We start from the raw sequence: 25,394 nt of genomic DNA on the forward strand, positions 1-25,394 counted from the left end.
CTTTAGGGACAGTGATCTAAACTGTTCACCTTTCCTGACCTGGCTGGATTCAAAACGTGTGGTAGAATTTTAAATGACTGATGTACAAAATCAAACAAATTATGGAATCAACAGCCACTATATTTTCATTGAAATGTGTATTTTACATCTGAACAAATGCAACAGGAGAACACATAAGGTCAATATCAAGTCAGTATTACTGGAAACTGTCATATACTGTTTGACCTTAACAGAGCTCAATATTATGCACGTAACCAACCGATCTTTGGGACACTAAGGAGTTTTAAATTTTTGCCAAAAAACGAGGGCATCACAGATAAGATATTGAAAAATCAAAATTACCACAAGAGCATATAACAGATCCTGAGAAAACATTCTAAAATGCTCTCAACATTAGAGCGGTAACTTGATTCACTTGGGATGTTTTCCTTCTTAAAAGCAACTGCATCAGGTTCAGGGACAGGCTAATCAGAAAGTCTTTGTTCTTTATTGTAGTAAGAAAATTTAATGAGATCCACCCTCTTAACACATATTTTAAGTGTACAAAATAGTGTTAACATTAGGCATATGGTCGTGGGCAGAGCTCTAGAATCTATTCATTTAGCAAAACTGAAACCTTATACCCATTGGATAGTTACTCCTCATCACCCCCTGCAAGTCTTGAACCAGGGGTCTTATATCTCCCACATGCCCCACATACCTCTTGACCAACCCAGTTTTGGATTAAACACAAAATCATTTGTGGGGGAAGTAAAACAGCTCTGAATTGCTCTGATGATAGTAGATCAGAACTAGTGACTAAGGAGGCGACTGCACCCTGGGAACCCTCAGCGTTTTTGTTTAAAAAAAAAAATGAATTAGTTGCTAACATTTGGAACTATTTCATATAGAAGTCTGTAGTTTCATTTTCTCTAGGAAGATGAGGTTTAGCAACACTGGCTTCACATTCATTTCGTACGGCCAAGTGAGCTAGAAAACGGCTGTCCCCCTTACCATTACTGTCCCCTGTAATCCCCACGCTACAGGCTACACCTGGCCTGCCTTACTCGCCATCACCCCTACCTGGCTCTGTCAGCTCTGGAGTTTGCAATCTCTGCACTGAGGCCATTGCACAAATGAGGAGGTTTGCTGGGAACCAAACGTGACCTGTGGTCTCCTACACTCTCTGGTCATTTGCAGGAGTAGACGGGAACGCGTGTAATGTTATGATGGTGAAATATTCACTCTGTTCGAATTCGTTAGAAACAAATCAGATGCACGCTGCGGTAGTAGTATCCGTAACAAACCGGGTGTATCTTAACATTTGACCACAACACACTGCAATTGAAAACCTGATAGAGGGACGGGATTGTTGGCTTCCCAGCACGAATGCTGGCTTTTGGGTCTGCCTAACCATTGAAAATTTGACAGATTTTAGGATGTCAGGAGTAAAATAATGGAGTCAAGCATTGCTAGTGCAGGTGATTGTAGGTTTATGAAAAAATGTTGCTTGTAAGTATGATGTCTGCACAGTTATCAAAAACGTGAAAGCATGACATTTGTGTTACCGTGTAAAATTACTTGTGGGGGAAATGCAGAACGCTAGACACCCAGGTCACAAGCGCATCACCTTGAAAAACCGAACAGAAACATTTGCATGAGAGGCATCGCATTACAAAACGCTATGGGGAAATGGCCACTAGACTAATCTGTCCCTATTCCCGGAGCACCTGGGGGCTCAGTCAGTTAAGCGTCCGACTCTTGATTTCAGCTCAGGTCACAATCTCATGTTTTGGGAGTTTGAGCCCTGCATCGGGCTCTGCTCTGACAGCACGGAGCCTGCTTAGGATTCTCTTTCCCTCTCTCTCTGCCCCTCCCTTGCTCTCACTCTCTCTCTCTTAAAATAAACAAACACTTGGGGAGCCCCGGTGGCTCAGTCACTTACGTGTCTGCCTTCAGCTCAGGTCATGATCTCACGGTTGGGTTCAAGCCCCGAGCTCTTGGGCTCTCTGCTGTTCTTGCAGAGCCTGCTTCAGATCCTCTCTCTCAAAAATAATAAAAAATAAACACTTAAAAAATGTCCCTCTTCCCAAATCACCCCAAATATCTTGGTCTCAGTAAACTAAGGAAACGTAAATGTGTGGATAGGCAGAAAGGGGAACAATCTAGAGAAACACTGGGCCCTCCAAAACTGACAGCAGTTAGAGAACACGCAGATGTTTTGGCCTGTGGAGAAATCCCTTGCTCCAAATGTGTAATAATTTATGGCCAAAACTGCTACACACAGATCACAACTCACCATCTGGAGTAACACAACTGGCCAGCGGACAGAGGTGCCCTGGGGCCACTAGGCCGAGGCGCAAGTGGTGACGGATGAGTGACTGCCGCATGAGCTGGGCATAAGTGGAAAGAAGTGCTAAGGGTTTGCCAACTTACTATTGAGTTTCACAGTTTTCATTAGTTGTCTTAAACATCTTATGAAAGCTTGTAGAGTTCTTGCCTTATAGGGTTGTTGTGAGGAATAAATAAAATAATGCGTAACGAGGGGTGCCAGGGAGGCTCAGTCGGTTGAGGGTCTGACTCTTGATTTCGGCTCAGGTCATGATCCCAGAGTTGTGGGATCGAGCCCTGCGTCAGGCTCCACGCCGAGCACGAAGCCAGCCTGGGATTCTCTCCTCCTCCTCCTCCTCTCCCTCTGCCCCTTTCCTCCACTCGCGCTCTCTCTCTAAAATAAAAATTTTTAAAGTGATTAAATAGAAAGCACTTAGGCCCCATCTAAATATTCAAGTGTCATTTTCTACCGAACCGTAAGTTCCAGGCTCGCCTCACGCACTGAGGGCACTCACACATCTGTTGAGGAATGTCCACTCCTACGGCGATGGGAAACCATGGTCTGGATGGGTTTTCAAACCTGCTGTCACAGGGAAGTGGGTGTAGGTCTTAAAATACACCCACTAGTGTAATACATCAAGTAAGACACATCCCTAAGTACTTTTCAAAGATAAGAAGGACTCACGTACAAACGCTTCCATCATACAATCTTCTCTGCAATAAGAAATTATGACAACTGAGTGGAGATTAAACACTTTAATCAACTATAATAAATCAATAATGATATATTTTATAAAATTCTGATTCATGCATCAGATTACATAAATTATACAACTGTCACATTATGCAATGCTTACAGACTTCTGAGTTTGTACCTGCAAAAAAAAAATGCATACGAGTTACCAGAGTTTTTTTACGTAAGTGTAATACTCTTCAGTTATAAATAATGCTTTTATCTTTCAAATACCTGCCAAATATATACACGTACAGATCTGCAGCATTTTTTTGTACCTCAAAAAAGCTTCAGAGATTAATAGGTCCAATGTATCATTTTTTTTTTACAGCCTTCAATCCCATTGTAAGAGTGGAAAATGTCGACATAGGACATAAATGAAATAAAATGTCAACTCTAGTTTAATGCTCGAAAGCTTCTACACTTCGTATTAAATACATCAGAAAACCCTTCATATGCAGATTAATTAGTTAAGGTGCTACCTATTGCATATTAAATACTTCCAATGATTGCATCTGGATGATTCAAGTTCTAAATCTGTGAAAATGGGGGCTTTCGATGTGTGCTGACAGACCCTTAGATTTCCATGAACCAGCGGCACCGTGGTCCGTTACCTCCTACTTCAAAGATATCAAGTGAATGAGCATGCTTTATACTTCACTTCCGCACGTACGCACACACGCGCACACACACACACACACACGTGACACCAAGCACATCTATAAGACACATGAGTACATGGGCAGCAAAAGTTTCAGCTCCATTTACACTCTAAGGTAGGACGCTTCTCCTAAAAGCTACAGGGGAAAATAAAAGCTCCAGTGTAAGGATTCCTAGATACACTGAAGACAGCAGTTTTTTGTTTCGGGGGTAAGATTCTCCTTGCTAAAGCAGCAGCACCCTGAGGGGGTGGGAGGCAGGAGGGAGGCAAGGGCGGAGGAAAAGGTGAAGGACAGACGTGAGCAAAGCCAGTCTGACACTAACGAGCTGAGTTTTACGTAGGTGTCCATTCATGAAATCCTTCTCAATACGAGGCAACATCTTCAGAGCAGGAAAATGACAACTAAATCTTCATTTACCACCAAAAGCAATAGATGTCACTGTGCATAATGTGTGGATAACGCGACATTCACGGGAGCAGGGCAAAACTAGGCTCAACGCAGAATACGGCAGCACAAAGCAGTATCTAAACGTGTTTCTTGATGGGTGACACATCATTTTATATACATTTCTAAGGTATGACCGTGGTATTCAGAAAAGGAAGCCTGAAGCACTGAGTGGTAGGACAGACAAGTATGTTCAACTTTCAAAGCCAAATTTTGGAACCGGAAGGGAACTAACTGTAAAACACTGTTTTGAAAATAACAGCAGAAATACTTTGATCAGTCACAGAAGTATGTTCGCCGAAGACAGGATTAGGAGAAAGACCCATTCTGGGGTTTCAAAACATTCTCTCACCGGGGAATGTTCTTCCACATGCAGTTTTCAGCATAAAAGCAGAAGTAAAATTGTTTATAAAGTCTATTGTGCTGTATATAATTTAATGAGCACACGTAGATTTTTTTCTATTTCTAAGCTACTAACAAAATGTACCGTTAGAATACTTAAAAGTTACATTTTGGAGAAATTAACTAACGGTGATCTTCATGGCCTTTCCCTACAATGCTAGAAGCCAAAACGACTCTGGTGCACTTCTGTTCAAACACCGGAGACCCTGAACTGTTTACTTGGGAACTCATTTTTACTTTTTGACTTCAGTGTATTGTAGTGACCGATTACGAAAATATACAAGAGGTTGTGCCCTGGGTCATGAGTGGAAGGTCATAAACACCGGAACAACATTTTCAGGCAGTGACAAGGGCTGATTCAGTTTTCAATACAAGTCTTGTCTCGGATTTAAAAATTAAAATATTGATTCAGTTGTAACCAAATCACTCATATCTGACAGGTCTAATCCTTGACAGTTTCATATTGGCAAAGAAACTCTTTAAAAGTGAATTTCCTCATAAAAGGAAGAGCAGTATTTGAGTAACACTTTTTAATGAACTCGATTTACATAAAATATATCCCCAGTATGAAACTGACCTCTTTTGGCCAAAGCCTACAGAAATATCTGCAGATAATCTATCACAACACTGAAAACACACAGATTTTCGTATTTTTAAAAGTGTAAGAAGAGCTTCAGTTATACTAACATCAAGAAAAACTGCTAAGAGTTTTGTCATATTTAATAAAATATTAACTAAAAGTGTCACTGTGTTAAAAAAAATGACTAAGACCTCAAAGGGGAAAATAAAATAGTAAATCAGATTTTGAGGTTTATTACAGAAATGTATAAGTGGGGAGGGAAAAGGTTGGCAGAAGTTATTTGTCCTCCATTTCTTCATTTAAAAAGTTATTTAGTTTTGGGGGGAAAAAAGTGAAAAAAGGTTTTAACTTTTTGTATGTAGGAAAAGTTCTCAGAATTCCAAAATGTATGCTCTCCTAGGAAAACTAAAAAAACTCAGAAACACAAATGAGCAATTTTAGGAACACAAGGCTGGCCAAGTCTTATCTGATTCAGAATATTAAAATGAGCCAAACTATCCTATCTGCTTTGCACTGAACTTGCAATGAAGTCTTCATAGAGATAAACATGAAACCAAAAAAATGCAGTTCATGACAAGACTGGAGAACACAAGTCTCCATTTGTAGGTGAACTTCTCCTTTTTAAAACCGGAGACAGATTCAGTCTTTCGTAATTTATTTTAGATTTTTATGGGGAAAAATAAGCAGATGCTTAGCAGTATTTTTATATCATTGTTTCCCACTTTAAATTTCGGGCTAATTGTGCACAAACATTGAAAGATAATCCCTGGAGGTACTCGGCATTTTGGGGGGACCGACTCAAGGAGAGAGCCAACGCAGAATTTTGTGATAAACCAATTCTTGAGGGCAGATGCCCAGCCGTGCTCAGGGCCACGCTAGCGAAGGTCTGTTCCAACAACTCACTCCTTCAGTGGCTCTGATTTGGTTCAAGACCCAAATGCAACCATCTGTTCTATTATTTACGTAACTTGAAACTGAGCCTAATTCTTCTTTCCTAGAATTTCCCCATTGCTTTGGGTGATCAGGCACCAGATGATCACCTCCTTTCTTCCCCTCAGAAGTATTTTCAGATCTCACTTCCTAACATTTTCTTTGCTAGTGACTTAAAGGCTTTCAGAAGCCCAACAAAATAGACTACCTTAGCTTCACTTTTACTTGAACAAAACTCAAACGTGAAGGTAAAAAAATTACTCTCGTGAAACAGCTCAAGTTTCCTAAAACAGGTCATGCCTTAAAATAAGATTGTTTTTTTGGATCATTCCTTTTAGGAAAAGAGCAAACACGTGATACTCGACTAATACAGAGGAACAGCTCATTTTGAAACCAAGGCTCCCAAAGTCAAGAGTGACCTGAAGCAGCTTCCCGATAACAAACCGGAATCGAGTAGCAATCATGATTTTGTTTTGCGTCGCTAGAGCACACACAGACTTTTCACATTAAGAAACTGGTATCCGAATTTTAGAGGCAACCAGTTGTTTTTAAATGTCCTAAAACCACATGGATGTATGAGGTATATGCATGTATTTTGTACACAAAGATACATGAACGTACATTCATGTATACATACAGGTGCATATAAAATATGAAGTTCTGTTTAGTGTTGAGAACGCACAGCCTTCCTGCAGCTCAACGTGTCTACACACTGACTTCCGAGAAACCGGCCAGAACATCGATTCTGCTTTAGGAGACATCTATTCCTGAGGAATAAGAAGTTGCGGACTTCTGAGGCGACCGCGAGGCCTGTGGCAGGTTCGTGGGCCGACACCAGCACCGGAGGGAATCCCAGGGAACTGCGCAGTCATTGAGAAGCTGGCCCATTTTCACTTTAGAAGTTCAAATAACTTAGCTCACTTCAAAGGTCACTCTTGATAGTCCCTGCTACCATTTACACGTCAAGTAATTTTGCGCAACAAAGGAGAGTATGTAACGGAGTCTGGTAATATGGTTTCTTGCAGTACCAAGATTTTCTTCTTTCTTTGTCTCTTTCTTCCTTTCTCTTGGCCCCCTAGGCGCAAGTGCAGCGCACCGGCCTGTTAGCTGTTGGCGAACTTGCCGGCTCTCCTGGACGGTTCGTAGGGCACCCGGAGGATACTGGGCGTCTCCTCCATGACCCGGACGAGGAGGTTGTCAATGTAGTCCTCGAGCTCCCGGATGTGCGTGTCTTTCCTCCTAAGGAGCTCTTTGTGCTTCACCAGCTCCTGGAGGACCTCCTCGTAGGTCAGCCCACGGTACCCTGCAGTGGCATCAAAAGGGTTGCTGTCCTGGAACGGGAGACAGATGGTCATTTTAGTAGCCAGAACATGGCGGGGGGCGGGGGGTGGGCAGCAAACTGCGAATTATTTTTAACCTCAACCTTTGGTTTTTCAAACCCTGATCAAGTTTCTTCTGTGTCCCTGGCTAGAACCAATGTGACCGTTCAGAGAGGCTAGCCAGTCCTGAGGCAAGAACTTGGGCAGACGCACCAAAGCCTGGACTATAATTCTTTCTAGAACGGTTTCTGACATTGTGGACAGTGTCCTAATACACTGGACCCTACAATTTAGGATTAAGTGAAGAGTTAAAATGCTCTATAACAAATATAACTAAAATAGATGAAAACTAAAGATCTCTAAGATTTAACTTGGAAAAACTCAAAGTAGCTACGGAAAATTATGCATTTGCAAAATAGCTTAGCCCTCGTGGAACTGCTTCTACTGAACTGTGGTTTGATGTTATGACTTTGGATTTTCACTGAAGATGGTTTCAGAAAGCAGCCGGATCAAATCTGCTTCTCCAATTTGTTCTAAAATGTTCAAGTCATTCAGAATTAAATATAATCAACGAGCAGCCTTGTAAGAAGCCCCATGGGAATAATTTCTGGTTTTTTTTTTTTTAGAGGCAAAAGAAGCCTTTTCTCCCCTCAGTAACTAGTCTATTTCCTCCTCCTAGGGCTACTACCCATGTAACTCATTTCCCTTTTTGCCCTGGTTATTAGGAAACTCAGAGTTCAAGTACAATCACGTTAACTAACACTTAGGATCAGTGTATCTGCTGTTCTCTCATTCACTCATTTACTTATTTTGCTAACCTTATCCTGATGATGAATGTTCCTTTTCACACAAAGATAATATAAGCAAAACAGAAAAAAAACACTGATTTGATTTTTATTACAAAGCATTCTAATATTAAAAGAAAAATATTTGTCAGAAATTTGATCAAAACATCACTGGAATATTATACTATATAGATATATATAAAATGCCCAAATATAAAGTAGCAACCTTTAAGTCCTTTTATACATCGTTCTATCCTTAACAAGTTAAGAAAGAAAGGTTTTTATCATTTTCTTTCAAAACATTTCCATTTGGCTTTACGGAAAAAAAAAACCCTGTAAGACTGAGGAAACTGGGCTAGTGCTTAAGGATTAACTGACCTCATCTATTCAGTGAAGGGCAGAGAACAGGGACGGGTAGGTAAATGCAGGTCTTTTCCTCTTTTCTCCCCCCCATTGGGTTAAATTTGTCTTTCCTCCTTTTTCAGGATCGACTTTAATTTAACAATAGATGTCCAGTGCTCATCAGGAAAGTCAAAGTGTAACTTTTTATCCCCTCTTCCCTGGGGCACCTTGACTTTGCTGTCCAGAGAAACATCTTAAGTACAGATACCAATTCGATGCTTAGGTTATCAAAGTCACTCCCTTCTCAAGGATCAAGGGAGAATTCAGGACCAAACACTGGCCCAACCCCGTGGAATCCCTCACGCTTTGCAGGGCACACCCAGCTCACTCTAGGCCCTCAGAGACCCTGCCCCGCAGAAATGGGACGGGGCATCTCAGGCAGCGGGCTCTGCTCATTTAGAGAAGAAAACGTGATTCAAGGCACAAGGGTCCACAGTAGGTAATCGGTGGAGAATGGCTGGAAAATAAGGTTCAGGACAGGGCACTAAGAGGCTGAAATCGTTAGGTTCCAAGCGACTGCCAAGGATGTCGGCTGCTATTATTAAGGACTCTGAGACGTATTGCCACGGGAAATAGGAAGCCATGAAAGGTTTCTAAACAGAGGCAGGATATGATTAAAGCGAAGTTCTAGGAAAATTAAAATGGCAGCCTTGGGTAGGATCATTTGGAGGAACTGAGATTAGTTGTAAAGCTCCCGAATGTAACATTAAAGACAGATTGATAAAAGTCTCCACCAGATTAACTGATGAGCACAGGGGATGCTAACGGAAAAGTGAGCTTAAATTTCCTAAGACTGTATTTAAAACAACTTATTTTGGCATTAGAAACTGAGAACAGATGCAACTTTATGAGTCGTATTACCTCTGCCCCTAAAAAGCATTTAAGAATATTACTTTACAACAACTCTGGAGAGAAGTGTTGGCTTACTTTTTATTCTCTTCTCTCTCAATCTTTTGTAAGAGTACACACACACACACACATACACACACACACTCGTGTGTTTACTAATTTACATAACTGGTCGGGAGCAGTTTAGAGATCTAAACCTTATAATTTCCTAACCACATTCTTATTAAACATTTATTACATTAAGATTTCTAAAGGAAAGACACAATAGTCGATAATGAGATACGTATATTTTTTAAATTTCTTAAAAATAAGCTAAACTTTCTTACCATAGCCTAAGTAATTCTGCAGAGATTTGAGACAGATACCGGCCAAGGCCTCACTTCCCTTATCTGATAAATGAGATGTTCTCCACGGTTCCTTTCAGTTCTAAGATTTCCTGGTCTACGTGGCAATTTTTTTCTGAACTGCATTTTTAAAAAGTAGTGACATCCAACTCATGTGATTTCACTTATCTAATAAAACATTCACTGAAAAACAGTTCTTGTGCAAACTGCAGGGGTTAATGAAATCCCACTAAATGGGGTTCATTACTGACTAGTTGACTGTTTCATGTGTTTTCTTGGTTTCACATAATAACAGCATCAGCCTGAGTCTCTCTAATCTTAATCAAATTACACATATATGAACTGATTTCTCCAAACTAATTAAGTGACGATATACAGTTAGAAAATCATTTAGATGGTTCTATTTAACACTACACCGGACTATCAGATAACGTAATGGAAATTTTTTTAAACATTTCTGTAAAGACAATGAGGATAAAGGACATGTCAAAAACTGTTCTTTTGACATGTATAGTTTATACTAATGCAATGATATGAATCAATCTAACAATTTAATCTTTCAAAATAATTACCATAAATACTGCTCAATGCTTTAAAGCCATCATCTGGAGTAGAAAAGCCACTATTTGGCTTATTTTTTTCCCCTCACGACCATCTAATACTTATATATAGACAGATTTCCTGGAAATAGATTTCTGAGCTTCTCAATAAATTTTCCTTTTGTCCTTTTATGTGAAGATTTCCCCCCAAATTTCTGCATCAAGTTTCTAGGCAGGAAAACATCTTAGAAACACATGTACTATAAACTATATTCTGGAAAAAAAAATAAAATAATTAAAAACAGTTTTGTGCCTAGTTCCAGGTTTCATCCCATATTTGAAAACCGTTTAACCCTACTAATTTTAGGCAGAAGATGCTTCAACTGACGGGTTGATTCGATAAATACATATATATGTCTCCTCCTGTTTGATACATTTCCCAATAAAATAATACAGACTAATACTCATACATGCAACAGGAAATGGAATCATCTTCTAATTACAAAGATTATTTTGCCTGAAGACGAAAACTCGGAGGCAAATATAAAAATTAATTATCTTTCCAAAAGATATTTCTAATACTGTCCTCAGAAGAACTTCTAAAAACTGAGAAACCTCCAAACTGGTGGAGACGCGAATACCCTCCAGTGGGGTTCCCAAGTCCTCAGTATTTATTCTCCCAGCGCTCCATACAGACAGCACATGTGTTTTTAAGATGTCTTCTTATATTGAAATTTAATGTAAATTTGTCTTCTCTCTTCCCCTTTCGCGACCAATCCTTTGTCATCCCCAGGGAACCTCTGCTAAAAATTTCCATATGCAGATATCAGAAAATGGGGATGGGGTGAGAGAAAGGCAGGCAGAATCCTTAGGTGAAGTTTTCTAATCGGAATTTTAAAGAACACAGTGGTACTAAAGACTTCTGAGAATTAGCAGGGATCTATTTTTACTTCACACGTAGCCTCGAAATGTATATATATTTTTTGTAATATTGAAATTTAAACAAAAGCAAATTATCGCGACTCAAAATAACCGGAGATTTCAAGGGAGGTTGTCCTGGTAACCAAATATTGGTGGGGCACTAACTGCCTTCCGAGGCGGCCAGGGGAGAGAGGGAGAGATAAGATGAAGGCCTGGCATTCTCTCGTCATCTCATTATTGTCCTAATGAGGAACTTTGCTCTGGGAATATCATCGCAGCTACTTTCACATCTTTTGTCCGACTGCCTTCATCTCCCTTTCAGTTCTTAATTAGGCCTTAAAGAGCTCGCACTGCCCTTTCAACTGGCTAGTGGTCCTGTTTAAACACTGTGCTTTCACAGACAGGTGTTGGCACCAGCGTGGAAGACATACAAACTTAATTACAAAATACGAGGTCCAGAAGGGGGAAAAAATAACTTGGTCGACGGCTATTATTGGAGAACTTAATGTAAATTACTTCAAACATCTTCTAATCTTCAACATAAAAAATTGTTCAAATGCTTTTCCTCAATAACGATCAGTGGAAGGATGAGCTTTCTCCTCTTAATTGTATCCTGCGGTAAATTAACAACACCTAGTAATCCTTCAACTGTCATTTAGACTAGTTGGTATTCCAGAGGAAAATAATCACACATCAAGGATTCTTTTATCACCTTTAAATCCTTTAACTAAAACAATTTTCACGTTTTATTTCTTTAAAGAATTCTAAGGATGCTTTTACGGCAATAAATTACAAGATTGGGAAAAGTACATTTACAAGCACATAGAAATTGTAATTAAGGTTACTTAATAAACAATAGCTGCACATTAAATCGATTTTTTTGATGTTGCATTTTGTTTGAGATTAAGTAACCGCCTGATAGAATTCATTTTACTATCTGATCAAAGGCCGACTTCATATATTCTGACATTTCTCGCCAGACTGCCATATTAGAAAGGCTTGAGTATTTATGAAACATCAAAACTTATAAATCATTTACATAAAACGGCAAAAACGCAGTACAAAGTCCTCCGCTTCTATGTTTTCTATAATTTTAAATACAAATAGCTGCATTTAGAATGGTTTACACACACCAGTTTCTTCTAGGCATATCACATCATAGAAAATTGTGATATGTTATTGCTTTAAAAAATTCTTATTATACATCTGGATCACACACATTAAGGACAGACGGTTCACACAGCAACCACCAGCTTCTTGGAAAAAAGGCTCTACTTCTCTTACTGAGTGGGAATTCAGTTTCTACCAAGAACACGTGCCCATATTTTTGTAAAGTAACTAGATTTTAACGCATTTAGAATTGACTGAAGATGCAGTGGAACTCTGAACAGAGATCCAAACCTGGACATCAAACAACAGTAAAATGAGGTTGAGCTATCTGAATGATCCTTGCAAAATAGGAGTTAATTTAGATGGCCGCCTCCAAGCCTATTAATATATTTGGTTTTGTTCTAAGAAGGTAAGTGTCTTAAAGGTCCCTTCAAAGACTCTCCCGGTTAACTAGGTCTCTTGCCAAGATGCTCTTCCTATTGTTGAAAGTTAATAGGCAGTTTCATTCTTTCTTCACTCTTGGTCGCAACAACAAAAAAATGTTCATTTTCTCCCCACACTCTTATTTCATAACTATAATGCTGACCTTGAGCTTTCACATCAATTTTAAAAGTCTGTAAACAAAATGTGTAGATTCTAAATTGGCTTCAAGTATAACTATAACATTGCCTGAATCTCTACAGATCATAAAAGTCACCCGCTAGCGTATGTTAAAGACTGAGTTTGAATTTTGCTTTTCTTCTTTCTCCTCAGATGACCACATTAAGCTATAGTCCAAAGGTAACTAAGGGGTTCAGCATGAAGGTCTCTGTAAAAACGTGTGCCAGGCAGAAGGTCAGTCTGTGGTTTCTTTCCTAATGATGCACTAACTCCCCCTCGGCAACTTACCGGGATTTTCCTGAGGTCCTCATTGCTTGTTGGATTCATATGAAAACTAAGTAACAAAAGACAAATATAAGTGTTAGAAGCGAATCACACAGTCCACAGTGGTTGAGGAAACAGAAAAGCAGTACGCTTTTAACCCACACTGCAACAATTTCTAAAGTCCTAATTTATTTGGACGAGTGTAACTTAATCCAGGATGGAGAAGAAAAACAGCATTTACTCAACACTCTAAAGTATCTATAATTTTAAACTTTAAAGGAAGATCCTCCACTTATTATCAGAACTGAACAACTGTACACAAATATACAGCTTCTAAACTAAACACCTTTAAACATGAGCGATTTTACCCAGCAAGATAGTTTGTGAAACTGAATGTCATAACTTCTTTGTTTTACATACATGCACTCACCTCAAGCCTTGTCCTATAAACTATGGAGAATTCAGTAAATTTAGGTTGGAAAGACTGTAGAATACATGAGTTAAAGCAATCTTTAAAAAAAAGGATACAGGTATTAGAAAAATTAACTTTTATGCACTATCTGTTCAATGAGAACGAATTCAGAGTTGTATGAACAATTTCCGTCATTAATGTGATTTCTAAGCAACTGGTCTTCAAAATTTAAATACCCAAATGGACCCAAACAAAATGGGTTTCTTCCATGCAGGGAGTTAGAGAACTTCACAGCTGAATGCTATAATCATTTTCTTCTTTGAAACATGTCCATTAGGAAGGGGCTGTGACCAAAAAAGAGGCTGAACTTCAAAGCCATCTGATGAGTAAATATTTCATCATTGCCATTCAAGTTTAAGTCTGACCCAGCACTTAAGAGTGTTGGACACTGGAGCCTCTACAAAGCATTACTGTCCTAGGAACCTTTTTATCCCCCCCACCCCCAAACAAAAAGACTGAACTATAAAATATACATTTCTTTTTCATTATCTGGGCTTTATCAGCCAAATAATTGGAATCCTTTGAAGAAATTCACTTTAAAACTTTTGATGGCGTGCACGAGAAGTCTGGACAGTGGATGGGATGTCTGGAAAATTCCTATTACTACAGGTGTGCAGCCCGAGCTGTGAATCTGCGGGGCCTCGTGCCATCTACCGGCCCGGGAGAATGCCTTACCCATCCACCGTGTCGTCTGTTAGGACTAAGGTTTGCAGGATGGGCTTCTAGAACTGATTGCTGACCTTCTCTAGCTAGAAATCCTGTGGATAAATTTAGCATTTCAGTAGAACCGGGGGTCACGGCGGAGAGGATTAAAACACGTTCCAAATACCTACAAAGGAACGCACCATCGGGAGGCTGACGCGGCTGACCTGTTCTCTCATTCCCTGTCCTTGTGGTGTTCTGGGTGGTTCCAGACTAGAGCCAGAGTGCCAGCAAGGCCTCAAGAGCCTGACAAAAGCGCGGCTTAAGAGAAAATAGCAAAAAATACAATCCTCGATCATGGGGCTCAGCTAGGCCTGGGGCGCCGTGGGAGCAGCTGCGGACACGTGTGGTTCCCGTCCGCCCCGAGTTTCAGTCCCGGGCGGTCCCCACCGGGTCCACTGGTACTAATCTGTCCCGGCCATCGCCTCCCAGCACTCCACGTCCAACAGGCCAAGGGACACATCCACTGCCCCTCTCTCCACCCAGCTGAGTCTCGAGGACGACGTGACTCACAGTCAGGGCGGCGGTCCACCACGGAGGTCAAAGGAGACAGGTGACCGAGCGCCCTGGAGCCAAGTGGGGTCAACTCTAACACTGATTCTGCTCTAGTCTTGTCACGTGACCCTGAGCAAGTCACTTCACGGCGTGTCGTCTGTGAAACGGGGGCAGAGACGGCACGTGCCCAGAAGACTACTGCAGAGACGAAGTGAGTTAGCAACACAGAAAACACTGGGCGATTTACACGGGACTGAGACTGTGCCAGAAACATTCTAAGCACTTGACCGAAATGAACCCACTTAATCTTTACATCCCATCAGGTGGGGAGGATTTTCATTTTCAGAGTAAGGAAACGAGTCACAGGTTCGGGAGCTGGAGTGTGGCCCTCCACTGGTAAGAGGGGCGGGGCGTCCGGCTCTAGAATCCGTCCTCTTCTCTCTGCTCAGGGGGCACTACTGACACTGGCGAAGCCCGAGCAGATAGGACAGGTGGATTCCTCAGCGAAGAACCATCAGTCACCTCACTCTGGCGGGCACGCGGCGAGGGAGCACGCTCCTGAGAGCCTGATGCCTAGACCACGTGGAGGAAGGAGACGTCCCACCAGAGCAGTCAGCTAAGGAAGGCCAAAGTCAGGGGTAAAGTAGGGTTCCAAATCAGCTGCAGGATAGGTTTGGCAGAGAAAGAGGTTCTGGAGACAGACGTCGTGCGGGCCCGGGGCGGCGGGACACTGAAGGGACCCGAACATAGATAGGGCCACGGGTGGGAAGCAGCCCTTGAGGCTTTAGGGGCGGAAGATGAGAGCTTTTAGGCCTGATCCGTAGAACAATCGGCAGGCTTCCGACAACTGTGATCTTCTTTCATAAATGCTACTTAGACGACGCATGTTCAGCGGTACAATGACAGCATCACAATAAACAAATGATTATGACCGTATGACTACCATACACAATAGGATGCCCCTATCCATTTCATTCTGTGTCTCAGGAAGAAATGACTGAACTAAGAAAGAGAAATGCGGGAGCTGTGTTTACTGTGATAAAGATTTTTAGAAAGCAGACATTTAGGACAAGGTTTTACCAAACTCACAAAACCACCGATCTGTAATAAGCAACAGCTTTAGCCTATGGAACTAAAGTGAAACTCTGTGACAGACTGAAAACGGCCTAGAATTCTCAGGAGTGATTACATCAATGCCACAGGCTGGAAGGGAAAAGGGGGGTCGTGTGCAGCACGCCAGCAGCCCCCAGGCCCCCCACTCTGGCCGAGGGCTGGGACCGTCCAGCGGTCCGCAGCGCAGAGCGGAAGGAGAGGGCACTTGCACGGCCCATTGTCTGAAATCTAAAGGCACAGCCCCTCCCCTGTGGTCGGCTTTATTTTCTCACACTGACGTGTCAAACACATGACAGACTCAGTCATTCATGACTGCCTTTTTTTGATCTGTCCTTATGGGGGGAAAAAAGAGTGAACTGAACTGGATTGAATGAGCTTGGTGAAAAATAAAATGTCTCTATTTATCGAAGTGTGGCCCCAATTTGTGTTATCTTTCTCTTTGGACGGCTGTCCTCCGGTCAGACAAGATACCAAATAATGCAGGCTGACTGCTCAACTCAGCTGTTGAGAGATTAGGGAAAACGGTGTTTTTAACCAGGTGGAGGAGAAACTTAGACATCTTCCTACTGAAAATGCCTACACAAATTTTGACTTATGATTAAAACAAAATTAATTTTGGAAATCCAAACTGAAGGAATTTAGGGGTGGGGGTGGGTAATAAAGAACTTTAGAGCAAATTTTACACTGATGAAAATATTTTAAATTCATGTTTTCAAAAATATTTTAAGCTAAGGCAGTATTTTACTTTAACGTTCTAGAGTTCTTACATGAAAGATTTTTTTTTTTACCTTGTGATCGTGCCCAAATTGTAAAGACTTTTCCCAAGTAAACTCTACCTGATGATTTTGAAAGTAACAGTACTCGAATTCACTAGTATCTCTTCTGTAATATGACTTATTAACGTATTTTGAAGTTAAAATAAATACTGAGTAAGAAAATAAGTAAACTGGTGAGAACTTGAAACTGTCCTAAAACACCCACAGCGAGGCCGGAGAAACCTCCCACAGGTGATCAAACTGTTCACGCACAAACCACTAAGCCATCTGGCCATGATCATTGTCTTCTCTGGCCTTCATTTCCTCTAACAAATAACAATCTTTGGAGCCAGAATATCTACGAAAGGGTAGACACTATTGAGAGCGAAAATGAATGAAGGGCTTGTTAAGAAAAAGGGGGGAAAAAAAAAATCAAAAAGCCCCACGGAAGAACAAAGATCTATTAAAACTGATTAGCTGTATTATTAGCATAAGACAATGCAAACTGTAAAGTCCTGGTTCTAGGATTTTAAATCTTTCAGTGAAAAGTCGCATGGCAATGCATGAAGCTCTTCTGAAGGCGTTTAAAAACAAGTATTATTACGTCTTCTATAACATCTCTTTCCAAGCCCCATTACTACTGAAATTATAAAGCTGAAGCCATTTTGGCCTACCACCTGACTCACTGTGTCCTTAGTAAGTGCATTCAAGTCACCTGCCAAATCTGGGAGGTAGGTGACCCACCTGGCTGGAAGCGGGGCTAAGGAGGAGGGAGGGGGGTATTCTGACAGCATTTTCAAAGGACACTATTCTATCGATCTTCCTGTTTAACTGCCGGAGGAGGGACTAGCCCCCAGGGCTTGGCAACGTGGGGCAAAGGTAGTTGGGGAGGAGTGTGTCCTAAGAACTATACGTGACCTAACACTTTCAATGGACCTAAAAAGAGGAAAAGAAAAAAATACCCCATTTACAGTGAAGCAAAGGCAAAAGTAAGTCTTAAAAAAAGAATTTTTTTTAAATGTTTGTTTTGAGAGAAAGAGCAAGCATGCATGGGGTAGGGGCGGAGAGGGAGAGGGCGAGAAAGAGAATCCCAAGCAGGCTCCGCACTGTCAGCACAGAGCCTGACTCAGGAACCTGAGCTCATGACCTGAGCCACAATCAAGAGTCAGATGCTTAACGGACTGAGCCCCCCAGGCGCCCCAATAACTGATACTTTATTGACTTTAATTGTGGTACCAGAAAACTTTCAGAGGCCTTGACATGGTAACTCACTTAACCCTTGTGATGTGCTATGTTGTTTCCATAAGAAGTTGACTCAAGGTAACACAGTAACTAAGGGGAAGAGTCAGGATTCAAAGAAAGGCAGCCGAGCTCCAAGGCCCACGGTTTGGGGCCATGAGCCGCACTTCTCCCCCACAGGTGTTCTAAACCAGAGAAGGCTGATTTGAGGGGGTCCAGCGCAATCTCCTGAGATTTCTCCCAGTCAGAGAGGACTACGGAAAAGCCTAAGACTTGGATCATCTTCAAGAGCTGGAAAACAGGCTGACAAGCAATAGGTTTTGCAATAACTGTGCCCACCGTTTTCTGTTTCCCCCTCCTGCTCCAGTCTGCCCTTCCCTACGCCCCAGGAAGCTGACCTCTGCACAGTGCGTCATTTGGGCCACCTTGCCCAGTGGCTTCCAGTTACTCTCTGGCCTTGGGAGGCACCTGCAGGAGACAGGGGACAGAAAGAGGGGGAGACGGGGTTTTTATTCCCGCCTCAGGCCCTCCCTGCTGCTCGACAGCTGGAAGCAGTGGCTTCTCTACTGACACCACAGATGCAGCCCGGCGGTCCCTCCACACCTGAGCACAGCGGTCCCCTCGAGAGGCTGGCCCTTCTCCCCCCACGCGGCGCCCTTAACCCCAGGCACCCCTGGGGCCTGGTCTCTCACTAAACGGTCTTCAATGATCTGGTCTGAGCGTGTCGTCAGTTTCCTGCTGGGGCTCCAAAACTGATACAGGAACATCCAATAAACGGCATGAACTCTTCATGTTGTAACTCTGAAGTGGTTAAAGACAGAGGTTTGTCCTGTTCATCTATCAGGAAGAAAGAGGAAAGAGAGAACCAGAGAAAAACAGCCTCCCACGATTAGTCACAGGAACGAGCTCCACTTCCCTCTTCCCTGGGACTTCTGGCTTTTGCTCTGTAACTACTTATTTTGACACTCTCTTCTTTCTTCGCGGAGTATCCGCGGTCTCCTCCTTTGTGACAATTCACATTTACATACCGGCCGCAGGAAAGTTCCTGGCCTTCATTTAACCACACTCTTCACACTCATAAAGCTAGAGTACTTTATGTTCAGGATTATTTTCAACTTAGAATTACATTATTAAAGACTGATTGTGCCTGCAGTTCTGAAATGGTGTGACTGCTCACAGTGACTGGAATGTGAATAACACCGCCTCCTATTTGTACGCAGCCTTACAATTTACAACACATTCTCACAAACAGAATTTCTTGAAACATGTTTCCAAAAGAAGAGAACTCAAGGCCGGATATGGCTACCCAAGGCCAGATTCCCCCAATCAAAATCCCAGCTGATCAACTGCACCTTCTGCTTCCCCTATTCGCTCCCTCTGACGGACCTGCTCTGTGGACCCATTACCACCCCCAAGTCGCTCCCGAATCCTCCCACCAGCGTGTTTACAGCCCAGCCCCCCACTGACACTGCCCCATTTTTCCTTTGCCGATTTCTTCTCCCTCCCACGTAACCCCGGCTGACTTTGTTATTCACTCACCTTCTATCATCTGAAACAATCCCACCCCCAACACTCACTGCTGCTTGTATAATGGTCAACAACAAATTATTTTTTTACCAAAGACCACAGCCTCTTTCTCTTTAACCTCTCAGCTCCGTCTGATACCAAGACGGTTCTTTCTTTTTGAGACTCTCTTCTGTGGTATCTGGTCGCTGATATTTTCTCCTACTTTACCAATGACTTCTTTTCCTTGTCATCTTCATCTTTTCACCTGGATATTTCTTAAGGTTCCGTTTTGAGACCTCTTTCTACTCTGCCTTGGTGATTCATATCCTCCCACCACTCAGCCTACCACCACGATAATGCCCGGTGACTGCTCAATCTTTTATCTCCAGCTACAACTTCTCATCCTTTGTAATACCACCTTTACAAATGTCTCTTTAAAGTCTTGGATTGGCTATCCTACCTGTACCTGAAAATTAACATGTCCCAAGTCAATCATCATCTTGACTTATCAGTTCTGTCTGATTTTCCAATTTCTGGTACAACCAAGTCCCTGGGTCCCCAAGGTGAAACCTCAGGGACACCCTTGACTCCAGCCTTCAGCTTGTACACCTCATCAGTACGCCAGATTCAAGGAACTCTCGAAGTTTCCTTGCTTCTCGTGGTCACTGCTTCCACATCACCCCCGGTCCAGTTTAATGCAGCAGCCTCCTCATCTCTAACGGTGCTTCCCTGTTCAATTCAGCCTAAGCAGCACGGCTGGGAAGGACACTTTCTAAAGCTCATCTTTAGACCTCTTGAGATGACCTTGTTACTCATCTGTCAAAAAACTTCTGGCCTCCAACTTCCTCGCGAAAAACAAAGGTCTTAGTCTGGTTTGCAAAGCCTATTGGACTTGACTCAACTGATCTTTCTAAACTTATTGCCCATCACCTAGTACAACCTATTTCCTCTAAATTTCAGGTTTATAATGAAGAAATAAGAAATACCACTGCCTATTTCAAAATATTAGGATTGAAAGAAGGTTAAAAGAAGTGAATATGAAATGTTTTTTTTTTATGACAAAGTGCTATTCAAATATAAGGTATGTGAACCTAGACACAGACCTTACAACTTTCATGAAAACTAACTCAAAATTGATCACAGGCCTAAACGTAAAGTACAAAACTATAAAATTCCTAGAAGATAAAACAGGAGGAAATCTAGATGACCTTGTGTATGGTAATAACTTTTCAGATACCAAAGGCATGAACAATCCATGAGAGAAAGAACGGATCAGCTGAACTTCATTAAAAATTTCTGCTCCATGAAAAGGATTACAGAGAATGAAAAGGCAAACCACAGGCTGGGAGACAATGTTGGCAGAAGACATCTGATAACGGACTGTTCTCCAAAATATACAAAGAACTCTTAAAACTCAACAAGAAAACAAACCCATTGAAAAATGGGCCCCAGGGGCACCTGGGTGGCTCAGTCGGTTAAGTGTCTGACTTCGGCTCAGGGCATGATCTCACAGTTGGTGGGTTCGAGCCCCACGGTAGGCTCTGTGCTGACAGCTCAGAGCCTGGAGCCTGTCTTTGGATTCTGTGTCTCCCTCTCTCTCTGACCCTCCCCTGCTCACGCTGTCTCTCACTCTCTCTCAAAAATAAATAACAAACACTTAAAAGAAAGAAAGAAAGAAAGAAAAATGGGCCCCAAATCTCAACAGACTTCACCAAAGAAGTGATACAGAAGACAATAAACATATGAAAAGATCCTCCACATCCTGTGTCATCAGGGAAATGCAAATTAAAGCATTAATGAGATACCATCACACACGTTTAAGAATGGCCAAAATCCAGAGAAACGACACCACCAAATGCCAACGAGGGTGTGGAGCACCAGGAACTCTCATTCATTGCTGGTGGGAATGCAGAATGGTACAGCCACTTTGGAAGACGGTTTGTGGTTACTTACAACACTAAACATACTCTTACAATATGATCCGGCAATTGCATTCCGTGGTATTTACCCAAAGGTGTCAAAGATTACATCCACACAAAAACCTCCACACAGCTTTGTTCATAACTGCCGAAACTTGGAAGGGAAGCAAAACGTTCTTTGTGAATGGATAGGTGGTGGATACCAGAGACAATGGAATGCTGTCGGTGCTAAAAAAAAAAAAAAAAAAAAAAAAAAAAAAAAAAAAAAGAAGGAGCTAACAAGCCATGAAAAGACATGACACGCATATTACTAAGTGAAAGAAGCCAATCTGAAAAGGCTACAGACTGTAGGAATCTAACTCTCTGACATTCTGGAAAAGGTAAAAACTACAGAGATGGTAACAGGATCAGTGGTTTTCAGGCTCTGGGAGAGGAAGTGATCAACAGGCAGAGCGCGAGGGCCTTTTAGAGCTACGAAAACACCCTGTGTGGTACGATAAAGGTGGACACACGTCATATAATTTGCCCAAACCCACAGGACGTACACAACCACAAGAAACCCTAATGTAAACCGCGGACTCTGGACTCCGTGGAGCTACGATGGATCACTGAGTCCGTCAATGATAACAAATGTACCACCGTAGTCGGGGATGCTGATGACAACAGAGCCTCCGCCTGTGTGGGGGCGGGACACACATGGGACTCTCTGGACATTCTGCTCAATTTTGCTGTGCCCTAAAACTGCTCTAAAAACTAAACGATTTGTGTTTTAAGTTTGCCTTTTGGGAATTCCCCGCCCCCTTTGCTATGAATTACTTGAAGAAAGAAATGATATATCATTTATCTTTTCAGTCCTGGCATCTGATCCACTACCTAGGCCAGAGCATGGCAGGTGCTTGGCAAAGATACGCTGAAAATAGCCAGTGCGTAAGAACAGTTTCCAAGAACGGGACCAAGAGCTGACCGAGGAAATCAATGGTAGGCCAATACAAATTTTAACAAGATTTCAAGTCTCCAAAGAGCAGAGAAAATCATTTTTCTGAGTAACAATTATTAATTAAGTATATCTAGACCTCACAGTATATTAATGGAATGTCTTTCAGTTCTTTTTAAGATAGGAAGAATTACTCTGATACTTACAAACTGCTAATATGAATTGAAATAAGTTGCCAATTGGTGACTTGCAATAACATCAATTCAGCTGGCGAATCTATCTCGTTTACCAGTCAGGTCGACCAGTTTAGGGACTTGACTGCAATACAGATTAATCTGGGGTTTTTCTGGCCAGTCCTGAAAACACTGATTCCACAGAGGGTCAATGTTAGAGGAGCTTAAAGAAATGTTCTTTAATGATCCTCTTTATAAAAGTCCTAAAAATACAGGATCCAGAGAGATTTCTACTAGTAAACACAACCTTTAGCATATATCAAGAGGGCTCAAGACGCAAGGTGCAACTCAATACTGTTTTTCCTTCTTTTTTTAGGAGAAGAAAAAGTTAGCTCCAAATCAAGTTAATGATATTACAGATTAAAATACTACATTGTTTCTCCGGGGGCTGGGCCCACACACTGAATACCTGAATGGCAAAACAAAGCCTAATACATAAATGCCTGTGGGGACGACCTGTAATTTACTTATTAATATTCTCACAGGATGTCTTTCATGAGATCTCCGAGGCAAGACAATTAAAAATTGTGGTCAGTGACACCAGAGGTCGTGGACAGCAAGTTCAGAGCCAGCTGCTTTTTAGTCGTGAATAGTAATGGATATATTGTTGAAGATGTCCTAAAACTTGCGGACTTAAGAGATCTAGGAAATTACGGTATATTTCATCAAGAATGTCATACTCAATCCAATTTAACTTGCCGTTTCCTCCTGGTGAAGAAATGAGATAATTATCTTAAATACAGTCGGTCAAACCATCCACAAATTTCCAAACGTAAGCTCTATGGCCTGTACCAGCAAGGCCTACCCAGCACCCCTGATCCGCCCTTTCCTGTGAGGGGCTGAGGACCGGGGGAAAGGAAACTCTTCCATGAGGGGACAGGAAGGGGAGACAAGGTGGCCCTGGGTCCCTCTGGCCTAGGCAAAGAAGGCCAGAGAGCCCACAGTGCCCTGGGCCAAGAGCACCAAGCTGGCTCTGCACCCGGGGCAAAGTCAAGTTGTGGGGAGGAAGTGATGGTGCCCTCCAGTCACCAGGAGGCCCCAGATGCTCAAGAGCACCGCGCAATGAAGCCCCTGGCCAGAAAGCACCGGCCGCAGTCGTCTTGGCTGCACCTTCCAGGAGGGGCGCCCGAGGCAGCCAGACGTACCGGCGCCTCCTCACTAGGTGACGTACACCCCCGACTCCTGTGCATTCTCCCAGGACGCAGCAGAGCTGCGGGGGCACCCGGGAGATTTCTGGGCACCCCTCACCCTCAGCTGAAAGCCCAGCCTTAAAACCTCTGGGTGATTCCACAGGGCTATGAGATTATAACATTCTGCTGGAGGAGAATATATTGCTTCGTATAAAAATATACTCCCTCGCCCCTCCAAAAGTAGATAAATATAATTATTTTTACTGGAAATTACACATTATACTGTATCCCTCAGCCAGCTTTTTCTGAATGGTTCTCTATTATTATTAAAATGGTTTTTTAATATTTTAAAAACTAAGAACATTTTATTAATTTTTTGAGACAGAATGTGGGCAGATAATCGTGGGAGATGGCAGAGGGGGGAGAGGGGGGGAAGGGGGGTAGAGAGGAGGGAGAGCAGAGAGGGAGAGAGAAGAGTCCCAAGAGAAGAGCCCCATGCTCAGTGTGAAGCCTAGAGCGGGGCTCGATCTCATGACCCTGTGATCATGACCTGAGCTGAAATTAAGAGTTGGACACCCAACCAACTGCGCCACTCAAGTACCCCACTGAGAACATTTTAAACACAGGAATCCACTGATGTGAAGAGTGCACCTTGTCATATTTGCAAATTTCTGATGCCACCGTAACTTCCCCATATCTTGCTCCTATGAGCTATATAAGTAAAACTACTTTTCAGTGCAAACAGTTCCTATTCAAATCTAAAAACCGAACTTAGAATGGGGTCTCCCTGCCATATTTCTCTGATTTCGTGTCTTCCTATTCAGGCCCATATTATACATGCAATACCCATGTCACTGCTCTCTGACTGTCCCCACAATTGTTTTTCCATCACATGACTCATAAGGCAAAAAACTCTTTACGCTTATTTATTACGGCGTTAGGTGCAACTTCTTCATTCTGATAATGCTAAGTTCCCATCAGCAAGGTCCCATCTCCACTGCCTCCGACCTTCACAGCCTCAGGTAGGCTGGGTCCCTGACGGCCACTTAAAACACGAATTTTTAACTCTGCTTGGTCTCATTTTAATCTCCACTCAGAAACGCACTTCCCTCTCTCTTTTCAGAGATCTGTCCTTTGAGACTCTGCCAATTCTGCCTTTTCCACGATGCCTAGACTGCCTGGCCTCACCCATCTACTCTCCTGTCATTTTTAGCTCTGTGAGCATTTACTAACTGTGCCACCAATTCGGACAACTAATTACACAGTTTGTACCAACCTGCCTCTGATCCTAAAAACAGAGACACTGCCTTTTGCCTCCGTGTTTCACAATATTCACAGAATTGTCACATGACACAGGAGAGCAATGTCCACCCCTTATCATCAAGTTCTGAAACTAGTATCTTTTTGTTAGGATGTCACCCTAATATACCGTCTTGTCTAAAGATAGAAGGCACAATAGGATGAGACATTACTGTAAGACCTCACCTGTCCCTGTCATTTGTATTCATGACAATACAAAACTATATTTAAAGTTTGGTTATGTATATTCTTCTCTTAAGTGAGAAATATTTTTTATTTTTAAAAATTTTTAATGTTTATTTATTTTTGAGAGACAAAGTGCGAGCATGGGGGCGGGGCAGAGAGAGAGACAGGCAGAAGGACAGACCGACAGACAAACACACAGAATCTGAAGCAGGCTCCA

At 42.2% G+C, this 25,394-nt stretch overlaps 1 protein-coding gene across 1 annotated transcript in view; it reads right to left on the reverse strand.

The window, feature by feature from the left end:
* Positions 1–3,051: 3,051 nt before the first annotated feature.
* The window catches only part of RAB11FIP2 (RAB11 family interacting protein 2), a 41,047-nt gene continuing 18,704 nt past the window's right edge, over positions 3,052–25,394 (reverse strand). The window contains exons 4-5 of the mRNA XM_029932663.1: positions 13,219–13,264; positions 3,052–7,392 (exon numbers count right to left, since the gene is read on the reverse strand). Coding sequence (XP_029788523.1) covers positions 7,165–7,392; positions 13,219–13,264 — 274 coding nt within the window. The 3' untranslated portion in view covers positions 3,052–7,164. The remainder of the gene's footprint in view (positions 7,393–13,218; positions 13,265–25,394) is intronic.

This window comes from Suricata suricatta, chromosome 2 (assembly GCF_006229205.1).
Source record: "Suricata suricatta isolate VVHF042 chromosome 2, meerkat_22Aug2017_6uvM2_HiC, whole genome shotgun sequence".
NCBI classification, from domain to species: Eukaryota; Metazoa; Chordata; class Mammalia; order Carnivora; family Herpestidae; genus Suricata; species Suricata suricatta.